Source organism: Bufo gargarizans, chromosome 5, assembly GCF_014858855.1.
Source record: "Bufo gargarizans isolate SCDJY-AF-19 chromosome 5, ASM1485885v1, whole genome shotgun sequence".
Classification (NCBI taxonomy): Eukaryota; Metazoa; Chordata; class Amphibia; order Anura; family Bufonidae; genus Bufo; species Bufo gargarizans.
In genome coordinates, this window is record NC_058084.1 from 375,423,914 (window position 1) to 375,446,312 (window position 22,399).

Sequence of the window (22,399 nt, forward strand, 5' to 3'; positions counted from 1 at the left end):
TTGTGGCCTCATAGCGTTCCACCATTGCCAGGAGATACCTGGCCGATCCGGTGCTGGAGAAGGGGTGGCAGCGCCCTCCAGAATATGTCAGCCAATAGTCTATCCAGCATAGCCGTGGTACTCAACACATCAGGCTGTAGACACTTTTGCAAAAGGTGGAGTAAGTCATAATACTGGGGTCTCGCGGGCTCAGCCGGCTTAAATCCCCACTGATATACCCGCTGGGCCCGAACCAAGACATTCACCCCCAGTCTTGCCAAAATCTCACCCTTTAATTTTTGGTAGTCAGTTGCTTGATCGTCCGGAAAGTCGAAATACACCCGCTGGGAATCGGATGCCAGAAATGGAGCGACGACTTCAGCCCACTGGTCTCAGGGTAGCTTCTCCCTGATAGCCACTTTCTCATACATTGCCGGGTAGGTTTCAATGTCGTCTGCGGGTGTCATCTTAGCGATCACTGCACGGACTGCTTTCCGGGCATCGTGGACGCTTGGGGTTGCTCCTGCTGTCTGCAAAGCCATCACGTGTTGTTGCAGCAACTGGTTGGTCTCTTGCTGCTGCTAATTAGCCTCCCGTTGGTGCAAGTTGGTCTCTCGCTGCTGCAAATTAGCCTCTATGAGGGCCTTCACAACAGCCTCCATTATGTCTTGGGGCATGGGTTGAAATACAGCTGGTTTGATGTACGATATACAACTGTGCCCAAAAATACAAACCTAAAAATATATCAGCATTCACGCCAGCCTCACTGCACTTGCCCGCATCCTTCACCAATTGTGGGGATTCGCTCTGGTAGTTAGGACTAGCAGATGCAGTATATAGGCAAAGTACACAGTTCTTAAATCAAACAGCGGTGTTTATTCACACATTGGTGTATAACAAAATGCAGATAAGGTGTATCACAAAACGCAGGTGGCTTGGTGTGTTAATTCACACCCTGTTAGCAGTTCAGCCTCATCAAGTCCACAGGCAGCCTGTTCGCCTTTAGAGGGGCCTGAGTCCTCCAGCCCGGCTCAAACCTCAAATCCCAGCACAGCCCTCAGTTCACAGCACACAGACTCCTGAGCTCCACTGTCAGAGGGAGATAAATCCATCACACCTGGCAGTGCTGGCTGGTTTTTATGCTTGGCAAAATCCGTCCTGGAACATAGAGTAGTCACCCACCCAGCACTTTGACTACTCCCAGTAAGAGCCTTCCCGGATCAGCTATTACAGCCATGCTAAATCTCAAGGTATCAATTAGCAATAGCTGCTGCTGACATAAAATACTGGCTCTTACTTCATCGAGGCCAGGAACCTCGGTGACAAAACCTTCCATCCACAATGATTCCAGGTACCTTCTTACACAACACATAAAAAAAGTTTGAACCGTTCGAACCACCACGTGCGCTAAATCACCCAAAAAAATTCTTTTCAGGCTTGGTTATTAAATTGTTAACCAATAAGCGCTTTCCACACTAGTAAGGGAAAATGCTTACTGGTCATTGCATGGCGCCTGAAAACTCGCGCAGGCGCAGTACCGCCTGCGCGATTATCAAGCTCCTGAGGGCAACAGCCTCAAAAGTCTCACTGGGCATGCGCCGAGCCCAGTGACGTAATCTGAGTGCTTTTGCCCTCAGGAGGTTGATGATTTTTGAGTTTTCTGGCCGCCGACAGGACGAAGGACGGGGCATTTCTAGAAGGTAGACTATGACGTGGGGAGGGGGCGGAACCGTTTGCCGGGCTGTGGGAGGTTATTTGAGGATCAGGAGGCGTTCTTGGGCACTGCAGGGGGGCGTCACTGGGCACCGGAGAGTGAAAAAAACGCCCCTCTCGGCACCTTGGAGCCTCATTAGCATATCATAAAAAGCGCTTTTATATCAAAAGGACAAAATGAAATAAAGTAAAAAGAAGACTGCTGGAAATAAGGTACTTTAGTGAACATAGCGATGGTGACAGCTTAAAATGGTAAAAGCAGGTGACAGATTCCCTTTAATTTGTACCCAACTACAAAACGGGGCCACTTTTAGTATTTTTCTAGGGCCACTTAAAGTTCCCAGTCCGAAGTGGATCCTAAAATTAAAGTATAGAGGACAAATGCGACTTCTCTTTGTTCACGATGTTATCTATACATATGACATCAGGTGACCCGTGGAGATCGCTCTGTGTGAACACTGGAGATGTGAGCATTTATTACTTGGCCATGAACAGACACACACTGCCCCCTGCACTCCGGTACCGCACAGATCCCGGCTGTCATGGCTGATCAGCCGTATCGCGGGCTGGTGGCACCGCAGTCACTGCCGGTACAAGCAGGACAGACGCGGTGCCATACAGGACCGCACAGGTCCCGCCAGCCCCGGTCACCGCGCTCTTTACGCTTCCGGCATTGAATGAGTAGACTGACAGCGGGAAAAGATAATTGGATGACGAGGCCACATAAGCCACGCCCACAGCAGCGCTCATTTTCCGCAGTCCCCGCCGAGTCCCCGCCCTTCCCCTTCGCTCTGGAAAGCTATTGGCGGAGCCGGCCAGTCAATCACCTAACGCTTTCCTTTTTCCAGTCCATCTGACAGCACGTGCCTTAGGCCCACAGGGAAGTGTTGAGGAGGCCCCGCCTCCAAGTGGCGTCATTGCCAGCGAAATAGGCGTGCGCTCGGAGTTTATTGTTCGCCACTGGTTCGGGCATTGACGTAGCTCCGCCTCTCACGTACCTGTCGCTAGTTTATTGGAGGGGAGTTTAGGCTTCTATAAGAGTGGGCGTGTCCATTCACAACGCCCCTCCTTTCTCTCAGCGTTGACTAGGAAATGTCATTCGAGCTCGGAGCCGAGGAGCGCTGATCGGCTCCAGTCCCGCCGGCCCCTGCACTGGACTAGTCCCGGGAGTGTGATGTGGACGGCCGTTCTGACGGAATCACGAATTGCAGTGGCGCGGAGCAGCGGAGGAGAGCACGGAGACGGGTGTCGGCGAACGGACGAGCCCCGCGCCCGCGCAGTTTAAAGCTCCCTCCCGACCAGGCACCGACCGTCTGCAGCCGCCCTCCAACTCACACCCCCACCCCGGGAGGAGGAGGAGCGGCCAGCGGGGGGGAATCCAACATGGCGGAGCACGCAGCCCTGGATAATAAGCACAAAGCGGCAACCGTCAACTCCGGGGCCTCCTCCCCCGCCCTGAGCCCCGGGCGCTCGGGACCGTCGGCCGCGCACCCGCCCGGGGGAGGCCTGTCGGGGGGCTTGTCGCAGCCGGCGGGCTGGCAGTCTCTGCTCGCCTTCACCATCCTCTTCCTGGCCTGGCTGGCCGGCTTCAGCTCCAGGCTCTTTGCAGTTATCCGCTTTGAGAGCATCATCCACGAGTTCGACCCCTGGTGAGTGAGCGGGCGCCCCCCGGGACAATGGGCGGGCAGAGTCACACAGGCGCCTGTGCCAGTCATTCACACTTGTATTGCTGCTGTGCCCAGGTATTATGTGATGACTGGCACAGTGCCATGTCTGAGAGTCTCCTGGCAGTGAAACTTCATGTGGCCAGCAAGGAATCTGTCTAGAACTTGTCATTTTTCTGTTGCACCTGTCGTGGCCGGTTAAGAGCTGGCATATATTGGGCAACTATGTATTGGCATTACTTGCTTTTCAAGTGCCTGGGTCACTGTGCCTTGGCATATAGCAGGTGACCAGGCGCTGGCATGCATTGGCTCTATATAGATGTATAGTGACTGACCAGGCGCTGGCATGTATTGGCTCTATATAGATGTATAGCGGGTGACCAGGCGCTGGCATGCATTGGCTGGCTAGCAGTTGGCATACACTGGTTTATTAGGCACTGCTATATACTGTGATTCGTTGGGTGACTGTGCTGGCATATACTGCTGCTGAAGTGTACTGCTTCACTTACTGGTGTACCAGGCGCTGGCATCTCCTGGTCACCAGGCTCTTTCTTACACTGGCATGTGCCTCTACCCCTATATACTTGGCACTAGGTGCTGGTATATACTGGTCACCAGGCTCTTTCATATTCTGGCACGTACTGATTCTGTGTAGATGCGTAGTGGGCGACATGCTGGCATATACGTCTTTCTAAGTGTCAACTAGGCTCTGGCATATACTGGGTGACTCATTGCTGTCATACACGGCTTCTCTAATGTCCTGGTAGACTGGCATATACTAGTTAACAGGGACTGGCATGATCCACCTCTGCCTTGGCAAGGCAGTGTCTTGGTAGATTGTCTGGTGAGGAGGGGACGACGTGATCTTAGTGTTAGGTGGCACGGCTGAGGTGGCAGATCTTTGCCCTCCAGCTCTGTGATGTGCTTCTGCTTCCTGCCTTCTCTCCTCCAGAATCCACGCTCGCCACTCCTACGTTTTACTGCTGTGTGCGGCACATTCCTTGTCTGCAGGAGACGAGGGGGGAGATGAGCCTGACTTGCCACCCTGCCATATGCCCTTCTGTCTGGCAGCAGTGAGTGCGGCACTGTGACTTCCTCCTTCGTTGGGCGCCTGTTCACACTGTAGTGATTATGACGCTGCGGTCCCTTGGGTTACTACCCATGGCGACTACTCAGGATTTTCATTTCTTCGGGTTTGCAGACTCAGAATGCATATGGTGTAATTCCTGTAATCGGGAGCGGATGGGCATCTGGATTACTGGGTTTGGACAGATGTGTGGGGGTAGAGTACTCCCTTAGGTCAGCCCTAAATTAAAATGCTCATACTCCCATCACCTGAGGCGGTGCGGGATTGGTCGTCTTTGCTCAGCCTTCTGCTTCTGTCCTACCAGATCATCAGTTCTGTGATGGACTGTCAATGCCAGGTTAGAAGAATTGTTTTTGCAACCGAAAACTTCATGATCTGGGATAATGTGGATTTTCACAAGACCAGAAGCAGAAGTCTGAGCAGAGGAAATGTCTCGCATTCAGAAAACCTGTGAGGTGTGGGGGTCCAGTTACAGAGACCCCTGCTATCCTCTGAAATAAAGGGGCAGAAGTTCTCAGCCAAGTCCTCTCTCTCCTGAAGGACACAATTGGGAAGTTCTTGAGCCTGTGCTTGGCTGATCGCTTCTATGTCCTCAATTTGCTAATAAGTGGGGGTCTCAGCACCCGGACCCCCACAGATCAAAACTCTGGATGTGTAACTATGCCATGGCAGAAGTTTTATATACAAGGTATTAGCAGCATGTTTTAGGCTGACACTGTTTTGGGCCTTCTTTTTGGAGGCTCTCTAGCCTTACATGGTAGTTTATTATACATTTATGACTGTCCAGTAATCCGGTTAAATTGGTAATCTGACTCCTAAGAAAGGTATGCAGTCTATGTTTTTAGGACTGCCTTTCAGATATCAGGAAACTAAACCCGTGACGGGCCATGCACATAAGATGGTTGTTGTTCTCATGGTGATGGCAAGACAGGTTAAACCGCTACCAGACTCTCCTAGCTGCGGCTTATTTCTGCTGAGTACGAAAGGATTGGGCATGTTGAAATCTGAGCGGGCCATTTATGAAGAAGAAATATGCCTATATTAGGTGTATTGGGGGCAAAGGTTTGCGTATTTTTCCCCACTCACACCAGGTCTAATAAAGTGGGCTTGGCGGGAAAGGGACACCTCCAGCAGGAAGGGTTAATTTCTTTATGCTCCGTTTTCATGTACATTTCCTTGGGTGCCAGCTATGCCATTAGATATGAAATGCAGCATTCTCTGAGAGAAAAGGTCTCCATGGTAAACAGTGTGCTGCACAGGGAGGTATTTCTTTGCAGGGTAATCCTCGTTCTCATAGTAGGTGGAGGACTGGAACCACTGACAGTAGGACGGCTCTGTTCTCTTCCTCCTAGGCCTAGATGAACACGTGAACAGAGGAGCCGTGTATGATTAGTATAATGTGAGGAAGCTGTGACCAGCCGCAGGTACTAGTGTGACATGGGGAAGGTGCGGGGCTGTAATAGTCACTCCCACACTCCTCCCTGGTCTGATGGTGTTAAGTGGGACAGGTTAAAAGTCAGAAAGTTACAGGGGTTATCCAGTATCTACAACAGCCCCTCCATGTGCCAGGCACCTCAGATGGAATATACTTGCTCCACTCCACGCCTGGCCCCTGCACCGCCGCTGCTTCTCCCTGTACACGGATGAAAACATCCAGAGGGGGAGGGGTGTACGAGCCTCCTTAGCATCACCGTCATCTGCGGTGCGCGGGAGGCCCGTCCCCGCCTGCTATTGGCTGCTAGCCACCTTTGCCGCCTCCCTCCAAGTCCTGATTGACAGGGCCAGGCAGTGCTCGCATCTGTCTGCCAGCCCTGTGCTCTGGTGAAAATCTCACACTATTCAGCGCAAGCGCAGTGAGGAAGCGGCGGCCTGCGAGCATCTTTCCCTCACAGCGCCAGCGCTGAATGCTGCAAGATTTCACCCGAGCACAGGACTGGCAGACAGATGCAAGCGCTGCCTGGCCCTGTCAATCAGGACTTGGAGGGAGGCGACAAAGGTGGGAGAACGGACCAGGAACAACCCCCCACCCCCACCTCTAGAGGCTAATTGGCATATTATAAAAGTTAGATTTCTGGCATAACGGGAGCATAGATAAAAGTAGGAATAGGCTAGTTAGGTTTAGCTGACATTAGCACATCGGTAATGCCAGCTAGCTTAACCGCCTCTGGACCGCCTAACGCAGATGTGCGGTCCAGAGGCGGCAGCCCTGCGCTCAACGACGCATATACGCATCATCTCGCGAGGGCCGGGATTTCCTGTGAACGCGCGCGCACACAGGCGCGCGCGCGCTCACAGGAACGGAAGGTAAGCGAGTGGATCTCCAGCCTGCCAGCGGCGATCGCTCGCTGGCAGGCTGGAGATCCGAATTTTTTAACCCCTAACAGGTATATTAGACGCTGTTTTGATAACAGCGTCTAATATACCTGCTACCTGGTCCTCTGGTGGTCCCTTTTGTTAGGATCGACCACCAGAGGACTCAGGTAGCTCAGTACAGTCGCACCAAACACCACACTACACTACACCCCCCCCCCCCCCCGTCACTTATTAACCCCTTATAAACCCATGATCACCCCATATAAACTCCCTGATCACCCCCCTGTCATTGATCACCCCCCTGTCAGGCTCCGTTCAGACGTCCGTATGATTTTTACGGATACATGGATCGGATCCGCAAAACACATGCGGACGTCTGAATGGAGCCTTACAGGGGGGGTGATCAATGACAGGCGGGTGATCACCCATATACACTCCCTGATCACCCGCCTGTCATTGATCACCCCCCTGTAAGGCTCCATTCAGACGTCCGCATGTGTTTTGCGGATCCGATCCATGGATCCGTAAAAATCATACGGACGTCTGAATGGAGCCTTACAGGGGGGTGATCAATGACAGGGGGGTCATTGATCACCCCCCTGTCATTGATCACCCCCCCTGTAAGGCTCCATTCAGACATTTTTTTTGGCCCAAGTTAGCGGAAATTTTTTGTTTGTTTTTGTTTTTTCTTACAAAGTCTCATATTCCACTAACTTGTGTCAAAAAATAAAATCTCACATGAACTCGCCATACCCCTCACGGAATCCAAATGCGTAAACATTTTTAGACATTTATTTTATTCCAGACTTCTTCTCACGCTTTAGGGCCCCTAAAAAACCAGGGCAGTATAAATACCCCACATGTGACCCCATTTCGGAAAGAAGACACCCCAAGGTATTCCGTGAGGGGCATATTGAGTCCATGAAAGATTGAAATTTTTGTCCCAAGTTAGCGGAAAGGGAGACTTTGTGAGAAAAAAACAAAAAAAATCAATATCCGCTAACTTATGCAAAAAAAAATAATAATTTCTAGGAACTCGCCAGGCCCCTCATTGAATACCTTGGGGTGTCTTCTTTCCAAAGTGGGGTCACATGTGGGGTATTTATACTGCCCTGGCTTTTTAGGGGCCCGAAAGTGTGAGAAGAAGTCTGGGATCCAAATGTCTAAAAATGCCCTCCTAAAAGGAATTTGGGCACCTTTGCGCATCTAGGCTGCAAAAAAGTGTCACACATCTGGTATCGCCGTACTCAGGAGAAGTTGGGGAATGTGTTTTGGGGTGTCATTTTACATATACCCATGCTGGGTGAGAAAAATATCTTGGTCAAATGCCAACTTTGTATACAAAAAATGGGAAAAGTTGTCTTTTACCCAAACCATTTTTTTTTTTTGCCCAAACATTTTTTTTTATATCAGACATGTAGAACTATAAATTTAGCGAAAAATGTATATATGGATGTCGTTTTTTTTTTTTGCAAAATTTTACAGCTGAAAGTGAAAAATGTCATTTTTTTGCAAATCTGGTGACAGAATCCCTTTTTAAATACCCCATTCATTTTATGGAACTTAAAAATAATAATGGGCAGCTTTTGCCCTTCACAAATATTGATCCAGTGAACAGTTGTGACATCGACTTACTTGGAATGGCACCACCTGGTGTTCAAAGTGTATAGCCATGTGCACGTCCATCCAGTGAGCTGAGTATTGCTGTTGCTCAGTCACCCTCCCGGCTGCCAGGTCTCTGCATAATGATCCTCTGCTAGAAATGGCTTTCTGCCCTGAAAGAGCATCCGCACTAGAATAGCAGTACAGCTGAGAAGATATCTTTCTGCAGGGGATGAACAGACCATATTGATAGCTGCCAGGGGGGAGGGAGATTGATTCTGACCAGAGTTTTCTCCCCTTTCGGGCTCGTTCACACGACCGTTGGTGTCCCGTTCCCGTATTGCGGACCACAATACACGGGCACCGCTCCATTGTCATTCTGCATCACGCGTGCGGACCCATTTTTTTTTTCAATGGGTCCGGAGATGCAGAACGGAAGCACTACGAAGTGCTTTCTGGGGTTCCGTTCCGTGCCTGTGCACCGCAAAAAGATAGAACATGCTCTATCTTTTTGCGAAACGGAGGGATCGCGGACCCATTCAAGTGAATGGGTCTGCGATCCCTATGCGCCTGCCCCACAGAAGGGGCCCGTGCATTGCGGACCGCAATTTGCGGTTCAGAGCACGGGACACCAGCGGTCGTGTGAACGAGCCCTTCCTCTGCAGCACAGATTACCTACCGCAGCCCAGGGGGTACTCATGGAAGCGTGAATGATAAGAGCGTCATTTATAGGCAGGAACAGGGATCTGAAGCTTTCGGCACTCTAGCTGTTGTGAAACTACAACTCCCAGCATGCAGACTTGGTGGAGGATTCTGAGAGTTGTAGTTTCAGAACAGCTGGAGGTTGCTGATCCCTGTTAGAAGCTCTGTAAATTACTTCAAACACTTCTATTATTTCATGACTTTTAAAATGAAAATGGTTCGTCTCTTAAATCAATCCTACTTTAATTCTTGTACGTAATTTGACTTTTGTGCTTTTTTTTATTTTTATTTTTTTCCCTCTGATTCTATTTTGTGTCTCCAGAACTTTGTTGAAGAATGAGCCAAATGCTCCGAGTAATTATTGGGGTCGGTGTTTGCCGGCTTCACATTGATTCGGAGAATGCATGGCCTTGACACATGCTTTGGATTTCAGGAAGTGAATGCAGCCAAAATGGCCATCTTTTGTAGAGGCAAGGGAGCATTGAAATCCCAGAGCCGCGTCGTTTAGAAAGGCTTTTATTAACGCCTTGGGCTTTGTGCTTTATCAGACAAGTAGGCAGCTAATAAAGGGTTATTTTGGACAAGTGCACTGGACCGGTTGGGGCAACTGACGCCAGAGTGGGGAAGGCCTTTTAACTTCTTCTGTACATGCTTATGATCTCTAGGCAAGGCTTCATGGATGTCATACGTGTGCGGCCCGCCACATATGTGCACCTGCTCCACACATTGCACAACATGTCCTATTGTCTTGTGTTGCAGACAAATAGGCGTTTCTATAATAAGGCTCGGGGAAGTGCCAGATGCACTCGGCCAGTATCCTTGTTTTGCGGATCCAGGAACCTAGTAAGGCTACGTCCCGTTTGCATTCGGTAAATCTATTAGTCTATTCCGCATTGCTGGACAAGAATAGGTATTTGTAAAATATTGTGGGGCTTGCAAAAGGGGAAAATGTGGGATGCTCTCAGCCATTACCCATGTTTTACAGATCTTCAGTTTGTAGACTGCAAGAAAACGGATACAGTCGTGGGCATGAGGCCTTAGTATGGGGGGGGGGGGGGGGGCTTTGGTGGGTTGCTCTTTAAGCGTCCTTTCACACTAGCAGCAGGGGAACTCCGGCAGGCTGTATCGGCGGGTGAACAGCCTGTCGGATAAGTCCTGCCGATAGTTTGTGTGTGCCCCCTGCCGCTCCGTCCCCATTGACTATAATGGGGACGGAGTAGAGGCAGCCGGACTAAAAGTACTGCATGCAGTAATTTTAGTCCGACTGCCTCTCGGCATGCGCTGCCATCGGAACTCTGCCCCTTCCACCATTATAGTCAATGGGGACAGAGCGGCAGTCTGGGGGGGGGGGCACACGTGAACTAGTGGCAGGACGGATCAGACAGGCTCTTCACCTGCCAGCGTCCCCTGCCGCTAGTGTGCAACTAGCCTAAGGAGGTTTTCCTGGAGTACATTATTAATGACCCATTCTCAGGATAGGTCATCAATATGAGATTGGTGCCAAGAGTGAGAGCCCAAACTGTTCAGCTGCATGAAGAGGCTGCGACCTCTTAGGTCGATAACATCAAGTTCATTGAAGTTCAGTCCAATTCACGTGAATGACCCTGGACCAATGTCAAGCACAGCCACTATACAATGTACGGCGCTGTGCTTGGTTCGATGCGGGGAGGCCGCAGCACTTATCCGAGTGCTGTGTCCCTTTCAAACATTTGATCAGTGGGAATACCAGGGGTCAGACTCCACAATATGGTATTGGTGACCTCGCGTTCATTGGTTAAATGACCTGTGTGGAGCTCGGACCAATTCAAGTAACTGGCCCTGGGCTGCAATACCAAGCACAGCCACTCTATGGTGTATGGCGCTGGGCTTGGTTTGATGAGTGTTGCGTCCCTTTCAAACACTTGATCAGTTTAAGCCCCACAATCTGATATTGATCAATATTATACTCTGGCTGGGATGGAAAGCTTTCAGAACCCAGTTTATTGAAGTGTCTGTGTAGCTGCAGACTGGCGAGAGTGCCACACTGCAAGAAGTGTTCAGGAATAGCTTGAGGAACATGTCAAAGAGTGGTGGTACGGCCTCCTGATTCCCAAGTCTGGCGTCCATTTTCTGGCCATCTGTCGGTTTTTTTTTTTTTTTGTTTTTCATCAATTTTTTCATGCCCATTTTTAAACGGATGAATTTAATTATTTTTTTTTTTTTTTTTTTTTTATATAAAGATCCCAACTCCTGCAGTGCTCTCAGTACACATAATATCCCCCATCTATAATGTTTAGAGTTAGCAAAAGGCAGTCGCTCCTCTCTTCCTTGAAAAGGACCTGCGGTCAGCTTGATGACATCACGCGCTCCCAGCATGAGTGCATGGTGACGTCATCACGCTGAGTGCAGTTCCTTTGAAATCAAGACAGGAGTGACTGCCTCTGCACGTGCGAGTGGATGGGGTGATTTATTTTATTTTATTTTTTTGTCATGAATATCCCCATAGACTGCAATGGTTGAGTCGTGTGCATGTAGGTGAACTGTATATGAAAAAAGATGCTTCAGAAGTGTAAGGGTTTACTAAGCAAAAATCACAGAGAAAAAACAGACATTCTGCCCGATATGATAAATAAATATGCGGATGTCCAAGGCGAAGTATTTACTAAAACAGACCTGTCAGGAGAGTTAAAGGAAACCTGTCATCAACTTCATGCTGCCCATACTAACGGCAGTATAAAACACAGACAGGGGAGTTGATTTCAGCGGTCTGTCATTTAAAAGTAAATGGTTGCCGAAAACCAACATCACAATCATTGCAGACTGGGCCTGGCCCGGCCACCTGAGAAGAGTCCTGGTTATTCATGATCTCCTGCTCTCCTGCCCACCTGCTGATGACTGACAGTCTTCTACCTAGTTTTCGCTCTTTCTGTCTAGGAGAGAACTGTCAATCATCAGCAGATGGGCGGGATAGCAGGAGTTTATATAACCATGACTCTTCTCAGGTAGATTTGACTCTTTAAGCCTGGGCTGGAATGATTATGATGCTGGTTCTCGGCAACCACTTTTAGCTGATGTGCGACACCCTGCTGAATTCAGCATCACTATTATATGGTGCCCTCAGTGAGGTTAGCATAACGTTGATGACAGGTTCCCTTTAAAGAGGACCTTTCATGGGTCCAGACATTATAAACGAAGTATCAGGATATGTAGGTCATAGTGCAGGGAGCTAACTGCACTTACTATTTTTATATATATTTTTTTTTTCTGGGGGCTACTCCGTTTGCCCGCTGTGGACCCGGTTGTATTCTCCCGCCTGGTATGCTAATTTTAGCATCGGAACAATGAAGAGGAGTCTGAGCCTTCTCCCTGGTTGTAGCACTGTGATTGGACAGCTCTACAGCCAGGGAGAAGGAGACGCCCACGGAGAAAGGCTCAGACTCCTCCTCCTCCTTGTTCCGATGCTAAAATTAGCATACCAGGCGGGAGAATACAACCGGGTCCACAGCGGGCGAACGGAGGGCGCCCAGAAAAAAATAGTAAGTGCAGTTAGCTCCCTGCACTATGCCCTATGTATCCTGATGCTTGGTTTATAATGTCTGGACCCATGAAAGGTCCTCTTTAAGACTGAATTACTGACCTGACATTGATTGTGGCCTTCATGTAAACTCCTAGGTCATGGTTCCTTCACAGGAGTGCAAGGAGGAGAGGTGGGGTGAAGCCAGTCAAGTCTGTGAGCCCGTACCTTTTAGGTGATGCTCTTCTGCTATTAGATTCCTCAGATCTTGATCTTGCTCCTGCTTTTTACCTCCTTTCCTATTCACGTTGCAGTTATTCTAATATTAGTATTTGCTAAAGCATCAAAATTCTGAAGGAAAGTAATGGGATAGCGGCATACATGGCATGCTCCAAAATGTGTACATCCAGAAGCTTTTTGCTCCATCTTTTTGTTTTTAGAAAAAGGGACTTTGCTAGGAGAAATGTGACAGATTTAGAATTCCGCTTGTGCCATTTTGATCAGTTTTTCCATCTCCAATTGATTCACTTTATGGCCATATTAATACTGCACTGGGAGATCAGCAACCCCCCCCCCCTCCTTATATCACGGACCTGTATGGCAACTGGCTGCAGCAGAAGGCCTCCCCCACTGCTGTCTGCAGTAGCTGATGACAAATTGTAGCGTGTGACTGCGTTTATCCACATGTTCAACTTTCCAATGAGCTTTATTAATCCGGTATAAAAAAAATCCAGTGTTTCGAGCCATGTGGGGGGTCTTTCTCAAGATGTGTATATACACACTCCAATATGGTGCAACATCCTATGAAAATATACCCCATCATCAATAAGCAGAGTTTCTGCAAAATGTACCTATAGCAACCACCAACAAGCCAGAACCCCATCCTTTTCAGTACTCTGCCTATTTGTATAGCACCACTGTATTCCGCAGCACAAGATTGCAGGTTAGTATACAAATGTAACACCAGGTGTGAGGGCCCTGCTCCCAAGAGCTTAAAATCAGGAATTAGCGGTGACACAAAGGGTAAAATAAGAGCAGAAGTGCAATGCAGACAGCAGCATTAGCAAGTGCATTGAGTGTAGGGGTTACTGTTTGGTTCTGCAGAATGGAGGTGGGGGGGGGGTAAACTGGAGAGAGTCAGTTTAGGGAACGTGATAGGCCTGCCTAAACAGATGTCTTTTTAAGGCGCACTTTTAAAGCTAAGGAAGTTGGGAATTAATCTGATTGTACAGGGCAGTGCATATCGGGAGAAGTCTTGATGATGTGAGTAAGAGGTTCGTATTAAAGATGATGTTAATCTTAGATCATTAAGAGAATGGAGAGCACGAATAGGGTGGTAGAGAGGTATAAATAAGGGATGGTATGTATGGAGGGGCAGCACTTTGTAGAGCTTTGTGGGTGAGGGTGAGACGTTTGAACTGTATTCTGTGGTGGATGGACCACCAGGGAAGTGACTGGCAGTCTAGAGGCATCGGTATAGTAGTTGGACAAACGAGCCTGAAGGGGGAGAGTTTAGTTGGGGGAAGACTGATTGGTAATAAGTTGAAGTAGTTAAGACTAGAAGGAATCGAGTTTTGGCTGCTTCCACCGTGAGAAAAGGGTGGATTCTGGAGATGCTCTTGAGACAAGAGCGTGCAAGTGAGTTAATATGGGAAGCAAAGGAAAGGTTTGAGTCAAACATAACCCCAAGGCATGCTGCCCAGTAGTTGCTATTTCCATTTCAGTCTGTGGTACTATCAGGTTTAGGTGAATTAGTAGATGGAGGGAAAGACGAGATGTGCAGTTTTTGAGATTCAGTTTCAGATAGAGAGGACAAGATGTTAGAGACAGCAGACAATCACTAATGTTTATGTGGTACTGCTGAAGTGATATTACGGGAAGAGGTATATAGTTCAGTATAGAGATGATACTGAAAACCAAATCTGCTGATGGTCTCATAGGGGCTATGTAGAGAAAAGGAGAGGAACTAGAACTGATCCTCTTGATGTTAGGGTTTCTCAGGGATCAGGAGGAGTAGTAAAGCTGACGAATGATACAATTGAAGGAGCAGCCAGAGAGAAAACGGAGACCAGTGTCCTTAAAGGCCAATAGAGTGGAGCATGGTGAGGAGGGAGGGTTTTTGTGATGCTGCAGAGAGATCCAGAAGAATCGCTAGTAAGTAGTTGCCATTCCTTTTCGCTGTCAGTATAGGAGCAGTTTCTGGAGAGGACGAAATCCATATTAGTGGTCAAGAAGAGCGTTTGCGGAAAGGTAACATATTAAGGAAGAGTAGACAAGACATTACTGGAATTTAGAGATGGGGGAGGTTAGACAGGTAGGTAGCAGCACTGGTAGGGTCAAGAGATGTGTGTTTTTTTTTTTTTGTACTAGGATTTTAACAATGTTTAAAAGAGGATGGAAAGATTCCAGCAGGGGAAGAGAGGTTAAATATTGTAGTTAGGTGACCAATGGTGGCTGCGGAGTTGGACTGGAGGAGGTGGGAGGGAATAGTATCACCATTGCAGGTAGTCGGGCGAGAGGATGCTGGTCTTGACTTCTGTTATATGGTAAAATGAGAGAGAACAAGAGGGTTTTGGAGGGAGGAGAACCAAAGCTAGTGGGTGACTGGGAGATTTTCTGACCAGATGTTGTTGCTCTTATTGTTGACGTAAGTGGCCTGCTCTTCAGCACAGAGATCAGTGATGGACATGCTTTGGGTTGAGGAGGGCATGAAAAGTATCAGAATTGTTTTGGGTTATTTCAAAAATGATGGAGGTGAAATGGGTCTGGTTGGCAAGGTGAGGGCAGAGTTGTATGTTCCTAAGCATAAATGTATAATGGAGAAAATCTGCAGATATTCGTGCTTTTCTTCACACAGGGAGAAATTAACACTGTTCTCTGTAAGACTGTTGGACTCATTTTATCTAAACTGTCTAACCGTAAGATTGACCTTTTTGCCCACAGAAACCAATAGAAACCTTTTAAGAAATGCAAGCTGAGCTCATGTTGCTATGGGACATGAGGCCAGATTTATTGCTAGACCATTCTAATAGATGTGGCCCGGCCTGTGTCCTTCTGTAGGGCTAGGCTAGACCAGAGTTGCCACAAATCCATCAGGTTTGGGTTTCTGGTCACTTGCTGTGATTGTGATCTTGTAGTTCGTTTCTGCCATTCCATGTCTGGTAGCAGCAAAATCCATGTTGCATGCAGATTTTTGTGCTTTTGCCATGTATTTGTGGCACATTTCACTTTGCATTGCAAAGGGTGAAAATCACAAACATAAGTTGTAGGCCAATTCAATTGAATTTTATAGTTCTACAATACAGAATTATATTGTATAATGATCCATTATTAGGCTACTTTTCCGGTGCAGTAACAGGTTCAGTCCAAGTACAAACTTGCAGCATAAAAATTCAAGTATGGAAGTGAACAGCTAAATATACAGATATCCAGTGTGTCCAGTCCCATAAACCGGTGAGCTGTAAGGAGCATGGTTAGATCGGTGCCAGTCCCATGTTTCTAGTTTGTTACTGGTGGGACCAGTTTGACAGCTTGTGGAAAATAAAAAAAACTTTTTTTTTTTTTTTTAAATGTAGTTCCGGATGCAGTCCGGATGCAGAGGCTGAAACGAAAAAGTGGATGGGGTGTGTATGGTCAAAATAAATGTTGCAGGGTTTCCTAAAATCTTATTGTAGACATCCAATATAGGTGGTAGGGCAGCTGCGATGATGCGCTGGGCAGTTTTCACCACCCTCTGCAGGGCCTTATGTTCAACAGCAGTAATTCTGCCATACCAGACCGTAATGCAACTGGTCAGGGTGTTCTCCACTGGTGACCTGCTGAGGATCTGCTGGGACAGGTTGCCTCTCCTTGTGAGGAAATAAAGTGAGATCTTCCACTATGTGGAAATAATTAAAGGGATTCTGTCACCTGGATTTTAGTGACAGATTTTAACATGACCACATCAGTCTGCTCGTTTTGTGTTAAAATATACTAGTATTACTATCCTAAGTCTTGTCCTTTTGTCTAGAAAATCGCTTTTATTAATAAGGTAATTACCTGAGTGAGGGCTCTTTCACACTTGCGTTGTCCGGATTTGTCGTGTACTCCACTTGCCGGAATTACACGCCGGATCCGGAAAAACGCAAGTGAACTGAAAGCATTTGAAGACGGATCCGTCTTTAAAATGCGTTCAGTGTTACTATGGCAGCCAGGACGCTATTAAAGTCCTGGTTGCCATAGTAGGAGCGGGGGAGCGGTATACTTACCGTCCGTGCGGCTCCCGGGGCGCTCCAGAGTGACGTCAGAGCGCCCCATGCGCATGGATGACGTGCCATGCGATCACGTCATCCATGCGAGTGGGGCGCCCTGACGTCACTCTGGAGCGCCCCAGGAGCCGCACGGACGGTAAGTATGCTGCTCCCCCGCTCCCCACTACACTTTACCATGGCTGCCAGGACTTTAGCGTCCCGGCAGCCATGGTAACCATTCAGAAAAAGCTAAACGTCGGATCCGGCAATGCGCCGAAACAACGTTTAGCTTAAGGCCGGATCCGGATTAATGCCTTTCAATGGGCATTAATTCCGGATCCGGCCTTGCGGCAAGTGTTCAGGATTTTTGGCTAGAGCAAAAAGCGCAGCATGCTGCGGTATTTTCTCCGGCCAAAAAACGTTCCGGTCCTGAACTGAAGACATCCTGATGCATCCTGAACGGATTTCACTCCATTCAGAATGCATTAGGATAAAACCGATCAGGATTCTTCCGGCATAGAGCCCCGACGACGGAACTCTATGCCGGAAGAAAAGAACGCAAGTATGAAAGAGCCCTAAGGTGCCCAGTTGCGCCCCTTCTCCTGGAGCCCAGCACTGCCCCACTGCTAATTTATTCACTCCTCATTGCCGGCTGGTGCATGTGCAGTGAGGCCGATTCCAGGCGCTGACATGTGTATCCACGGCGCATGTGCGAGCTTATGGCTCAGCAAACGCATTCTGTGGATATACATTAATTCAAGTATAGGCAGCGGGTGCAAGCGCCGGTATCACATACCCGGCCCCAATAACAGGGCATGCAATCCATCGGACCGTGGCATATAACCCCTTGCTGCCTTGCACCTGCTGCCTCCTATACTTGAGTTAATGTGTTAATCACATTCATTGGCGGTGCAGTGTGCCCCCCCCCCCTCCAGTATTATAGATTCTGACTATTGGTGGTGCAGTGCCTACAGGCACACCCCCTTCCCCACATTGTTATAATCATTGGCAGTAGCCACAGGGTCTCCTCTCCTCCTCTTCATTGGCAGTGGCAGTTCCGATCAGAGCCCCAGCAGTGTAATCGCAGGGCTCCAATTGGTTACCATGGCAGCTACTGAAGCCCTGGCTGCCATGGTAATCTCCCTGCTGCTGTGTGCACTATGCACAGGACAGCAGGGAGAGTGTGAAGTCCTATTCACCCTAATAGAGCACTAAAAAATATTTCGTATGTGGTGAACCCCATAACAGAAAAAAAAATCACCCCACGATTTGCCATTTTAAGTCGCCTTGTTTCCCCAAAAAAGATGGGACTGTTCTATGGGCCAGACATTCCATAAAATATGGAATGCACACGGCTTTTAACTTTTTTTGCGTGGTATAGTGTTGCAATTATTTTTTTATTTTATGGTATCGAAATCAAAATTTCTCCAACATTGTATAAATTATCACCTTAAAGGGGTTCTCCATGCTTTTAAAATTGATGACCTATCCTCAGTGGCAGATTGGTGGGGGTGCCGAGTGCCAGACCCTCACCATTCAGCTGTATGAAGGGAAGGCGCGCGCAGTGTGCCCGTGCAGTCTTCCTGCTTGCCATAGACATGGCAGCAAGGGGGAAGGCATGCGGGGGTGCCGGTTGTCTGACCTCCAATCTGATATTGATGACCTAGGATAGGTCATTAATATAAAAAAAATCTATTTTTATTTTTGTAAGTGCAGATTTTGGCGTGGTTTCAGGTGTTAGCTGAAAGTCTATTTGAAATATTAAAGGGGTTTTCCCGGTAGATTTTATATTGATCCTGGGGTCTTCAATACCTGATCGGTGGGGGTCCAACACCTGGCACTCGCCATGATCAGCTGTACATTGTATAGCGTAATGTGCTTGGTGCATAGTGTCGTTTTTGTCCCACTGCTGATTTACAGGCCGCTTCAGAAGTGGCATATTACTACTTTGAAGTGGATTTTTTGCCACCTTCTCCATTGAAGTCGGTGGGGGAAGGGTAAAAATTGGTAAAACAGCTTGAAATTGCGCTGCCCGGGGGCAAATCACCTGACTGATCCTCAACTGTTTTTATGTGGTGAATTCTTGTTGTGTGAACATATCCTTATACAACTTGTCCCCCCCCCCCACCCCCTCTGTCCAGTCTGCAGTATGACACAACGAATGTAAAAGGAGTTTTCGGCCTATGGATAGGTCACAGCATCTGACCGGCTGTGTGAGAAGGCGGTGGTGCTCGTACTAGTAGCATGACTGTCACGTGGCCTGGGCACAGCTCAGCACCATTCACTTCGCTGCTGTTGGACCCCTTCTGATCAGATGCTGATGACGGGCTGTGCGGACAAGTTTATCCTGTTTTAGGGTTCTTTTATTTCTATGTTTTGTGTGTGTTCTGTAACTTTTTTTTTTTTTTTTTTTTTTTGCAGTTTTTATAAATGGCGATTTAGACCTAATTTAATACCTAGTAGAAGCATATAAAGCAGCTGTGTTGTCATAGTAACAGATTCCCGCTGTCTAAAAGAGATTTCATAGATCTGCTTCTCCAGTTGTCTACGCTTCTACACTGGATTGTTTCTTAAGTCACAAAGCGCACATAATACTAGAAATTCCTATTAAAGTCTGGTGCACGTTGTCTGTAGCAGCCGATCAGAATCTGTATTTCATATATGGGCCCTTTCTAAAATTTAAGGCTGCCCTTTCCCCTATTGTAACAGCAAAGACCTCTTCCTAGGATCGGGACTCGAGGACGCTGGTCTGCCACTAAGTATATTAGGAGTTTAGAGCGCGATACCGTACGTTTTGTCACTTAAAGGCGGTTTCTGCATAACTTCTTATTTCCAATGATCGGTTTGTGATCCTCATCCCGCTCAAATGATCAGCTGTAGACTCTGGGAACTTGGTTGCAAGTGTTAAAGGGTAAATGAAGCATTGCATATTGAAATCGGTGGATTGTCCATGTAGTCCTCCATAGCAAAGCGCTGTCTGATGATAGTGAGTAGTCTTCCATGATGGAAAGAAGACTGTGGGGTGGACATTCTCCTGTTTGCTTTTGACCCTTAATCATTAAAAGGATTTTCTAAAATTCAGATATTGATGACCTGTCCTCAGATAGGTCATCAATATCAGATTGGCGGGGGTCCGACTCCCGAGAACCCTGCTGATTTAGCTGTTTGACGAGGCCATGGTGCGCCCATGAGCGCTGCAGCCATTTCGCAGCTCTCCAAGCACAGTGCCATTCATTGGATAGCGGCTGTGCCTGGTATTGCACCTCAGCTGGCGCCTAGGCCACGTGCCCGATGATCATTATGTCGCTGGCCTAGGAAGAGGCGGTGTCTCTCACCAGAGTCCCGGCTGTCAGATTCCCACCAATCCGATATTCATGACCTTTCCTGAGGATAGGTCTTCAATAACAGTTTCTCAGAAAACTCTTTTTAAAACCTCTCCTGTTAATATTGGTCAGATGGACCCTAATGACCTTCAGTCTGAACAGCACTGCCGAAAAGTGAGCTATGTGAAACTGGGTGTGCTCTAGTGGCCAGTTTGAGAACTGCAGTGCATAATCTGAAGGATAATAGAAGAATGTAAGCAGTAAAATTGAAACCCAAAAATGGCTGCAGAAATGTAATTTTCTGATGATGAAATGGTTTCATGCATTTGTTTTCCTCTTTGCCCCGTGTGCATTTGTGAAGCCTTTGTATGTATTTCCTTCCTGCAAAGTGCTCTACGACGTTGAGTGTACAATTGTACGATGGCTGATTCCGTGTCGGAGAGTGCTTTTTCAGTGTGGTAGTTTCTGCTCGACAATGCTTATTGTAACTGAAAGCAGAGTTAAAAGGGATTCATATTCCATTCGGTCAATTGCCGTTAAGAGGGCTGCCAATTTTGTGCCCTGGGAAAACAGAGCATCAACCCATAGAAGTCTTCTGTGCGCATCGTCAGGAGAGTGTTTGCTGTTCTTTGTAGCCTCCCAGTATAGTAATGTCTGTAATGACACTGGAGTCTCTCTCCTGCCATCAGTCTTTACCAGTGTTCTCCACTATCTGGACTATGTTTTGCCGGCGCAGCTAAACATTGCATATCTGCATTTTGTAGATTTAACTTTTAGTTTACTCCTGCTTAAAAATGGTCCCAATAGGGGTGGGCGATATGCACAATATGAATCTGTGCAGCGATACAGATTTTGTCCATATATCGCCGGACTGTGATATGACCACAGAGCTGTAGGGAATTGAAGAAGCTTCTCACCACTCCGTGGCTCAGGCTCCCAAGTCCGTAGTCCGTACCGCACTGTACTGGAGTGACGTCAGGTCTTGCCCAGCGCATGCTGGGAAGACGACGCGACACCTGCGGACTGCCGAGCACCCGGCATGAAAGTTAAGTATAGCGATTATTCTGGGGGGATGGGGGAGATCTATTTGCAAAGGATGGCCATTGGGCTTGGGGCTGATGGCTCTGGGGGACAAGGGCATGTCTGATGGCAAATGCCATGGGGCTGATGGCACTGGCTCTGGGGGACATGTCTGATGGCAGTTTTGTAATTTGTATTTTTTTGTATACATACAGAAGAATTTCTCTTTTGCCTGTAACAGCACCACTGTAGAGACATTTGTCCACCTCCTCAGGGCAGGAGACAGGAACCAGAACTGCCTTTTAAAAGAGGGATCATCCCCTCTGCCTCCAGTTTTGTTTCCTGTCCTAAGGGGCAGGAGGGAATCAGATCAGCTGAAATAAGATTAAGACGGAGTTGCAGGGACTCAGTCTATTGTAATAGTGTGAGGAGGGTTACCCTGTGTGGCATAAGACTCCTTTAGGAGCCTCTGCAGAAGTCTGGGCTCCCTTCTCTCTCCCTACCCCTTTTTTCTTTCCTGGGTCCTAGGGAGGTTTCGGCATTTCTGGGCTCCTGCGACAGTGTTTGCATGTTCGGCCACGTGCTGGATCTCCTTACTTCCAGGTTGCAGCGGTGGGAGGAAGCTGAAGCTGTGGACTGGAAGGGGACGGAGCTGGCTTGCACGCGCTGAAGAGAAAAGCCCAACCAGCTCAAGCTACCTTCTGCCTGGGCAAAACCCTATGTCAAGTGTGTATCGCAAGTTAATGGAGGAGGAAGGTCTGTCTTTAATGGGCAGCATTAAGCAGATGATCTGTGAAGAGGTCAGAGTCAGTTAGCGGTTTGATTAAAAGGATTCCCCCTCCAGTGACAGTGATACTTTCTGGTTTAGAAGAATGAGAATGGGTGTCATCAGATGAGTCTTCTAAAGACGAGGCTGCAGGGGAACCACTGTTTCATGTTGATAATACTAACTCCCTAGTCAAGGTGGTTAGAGCTACCATGGGGTTGGAACATCAGAAGTCACAGCAATCTGTCCAGGACTGTGAAGGTTTAGGTCCCAAGAAAAGAAATGTTTGACGTGCATAAAAACATTCAAGCAGTGATTGCCAAAGTAGAGAAAACCGGATAGGATTTTTTTTTTTGTTCCTTCTGTGAAGCGGAAGTGTCTGTTTTGAAGAGATCTCTGCTCCTTGGGATAGGGCCCCAAAGCTTGATGCTCCGGTGGCAAAAATATCCAGAAAAGCCGCACTCCCCTTTGAAGATATGAGTTTACTTTAGGACCTGATGGACAAGAG

At 47.9% G+C, this 22,399-nt stretch overlaps 1 protein-coding gene across 1 annotated transcript in view; it reads left to right on the forward strand.

The window, feature by feature from the left end:
- Window positions 1–2,716: 2,716 nt before the first annotated feature.
- STT3B (STT3 oligosaccharyltransferase complex catalytic subunit B) overlaps window positions 2,717–22,399 on the forward strand; it is a 90,538-nt gene continuing 70,855 nt past the window's right edge. Inside the window, exon 1 of the mRNA XM_044293484.1 lies at window positions 2,717–3,341. Within this exon, the coding sequence (XP_044149419.1) occupies window positions 3,076–3,341 (266 nt within the window). The 5' untranslated portion in view covers window positions 2,717–3,075. The remainder of the gene's footprint in view (window positions 3,342–22,399) is intronic.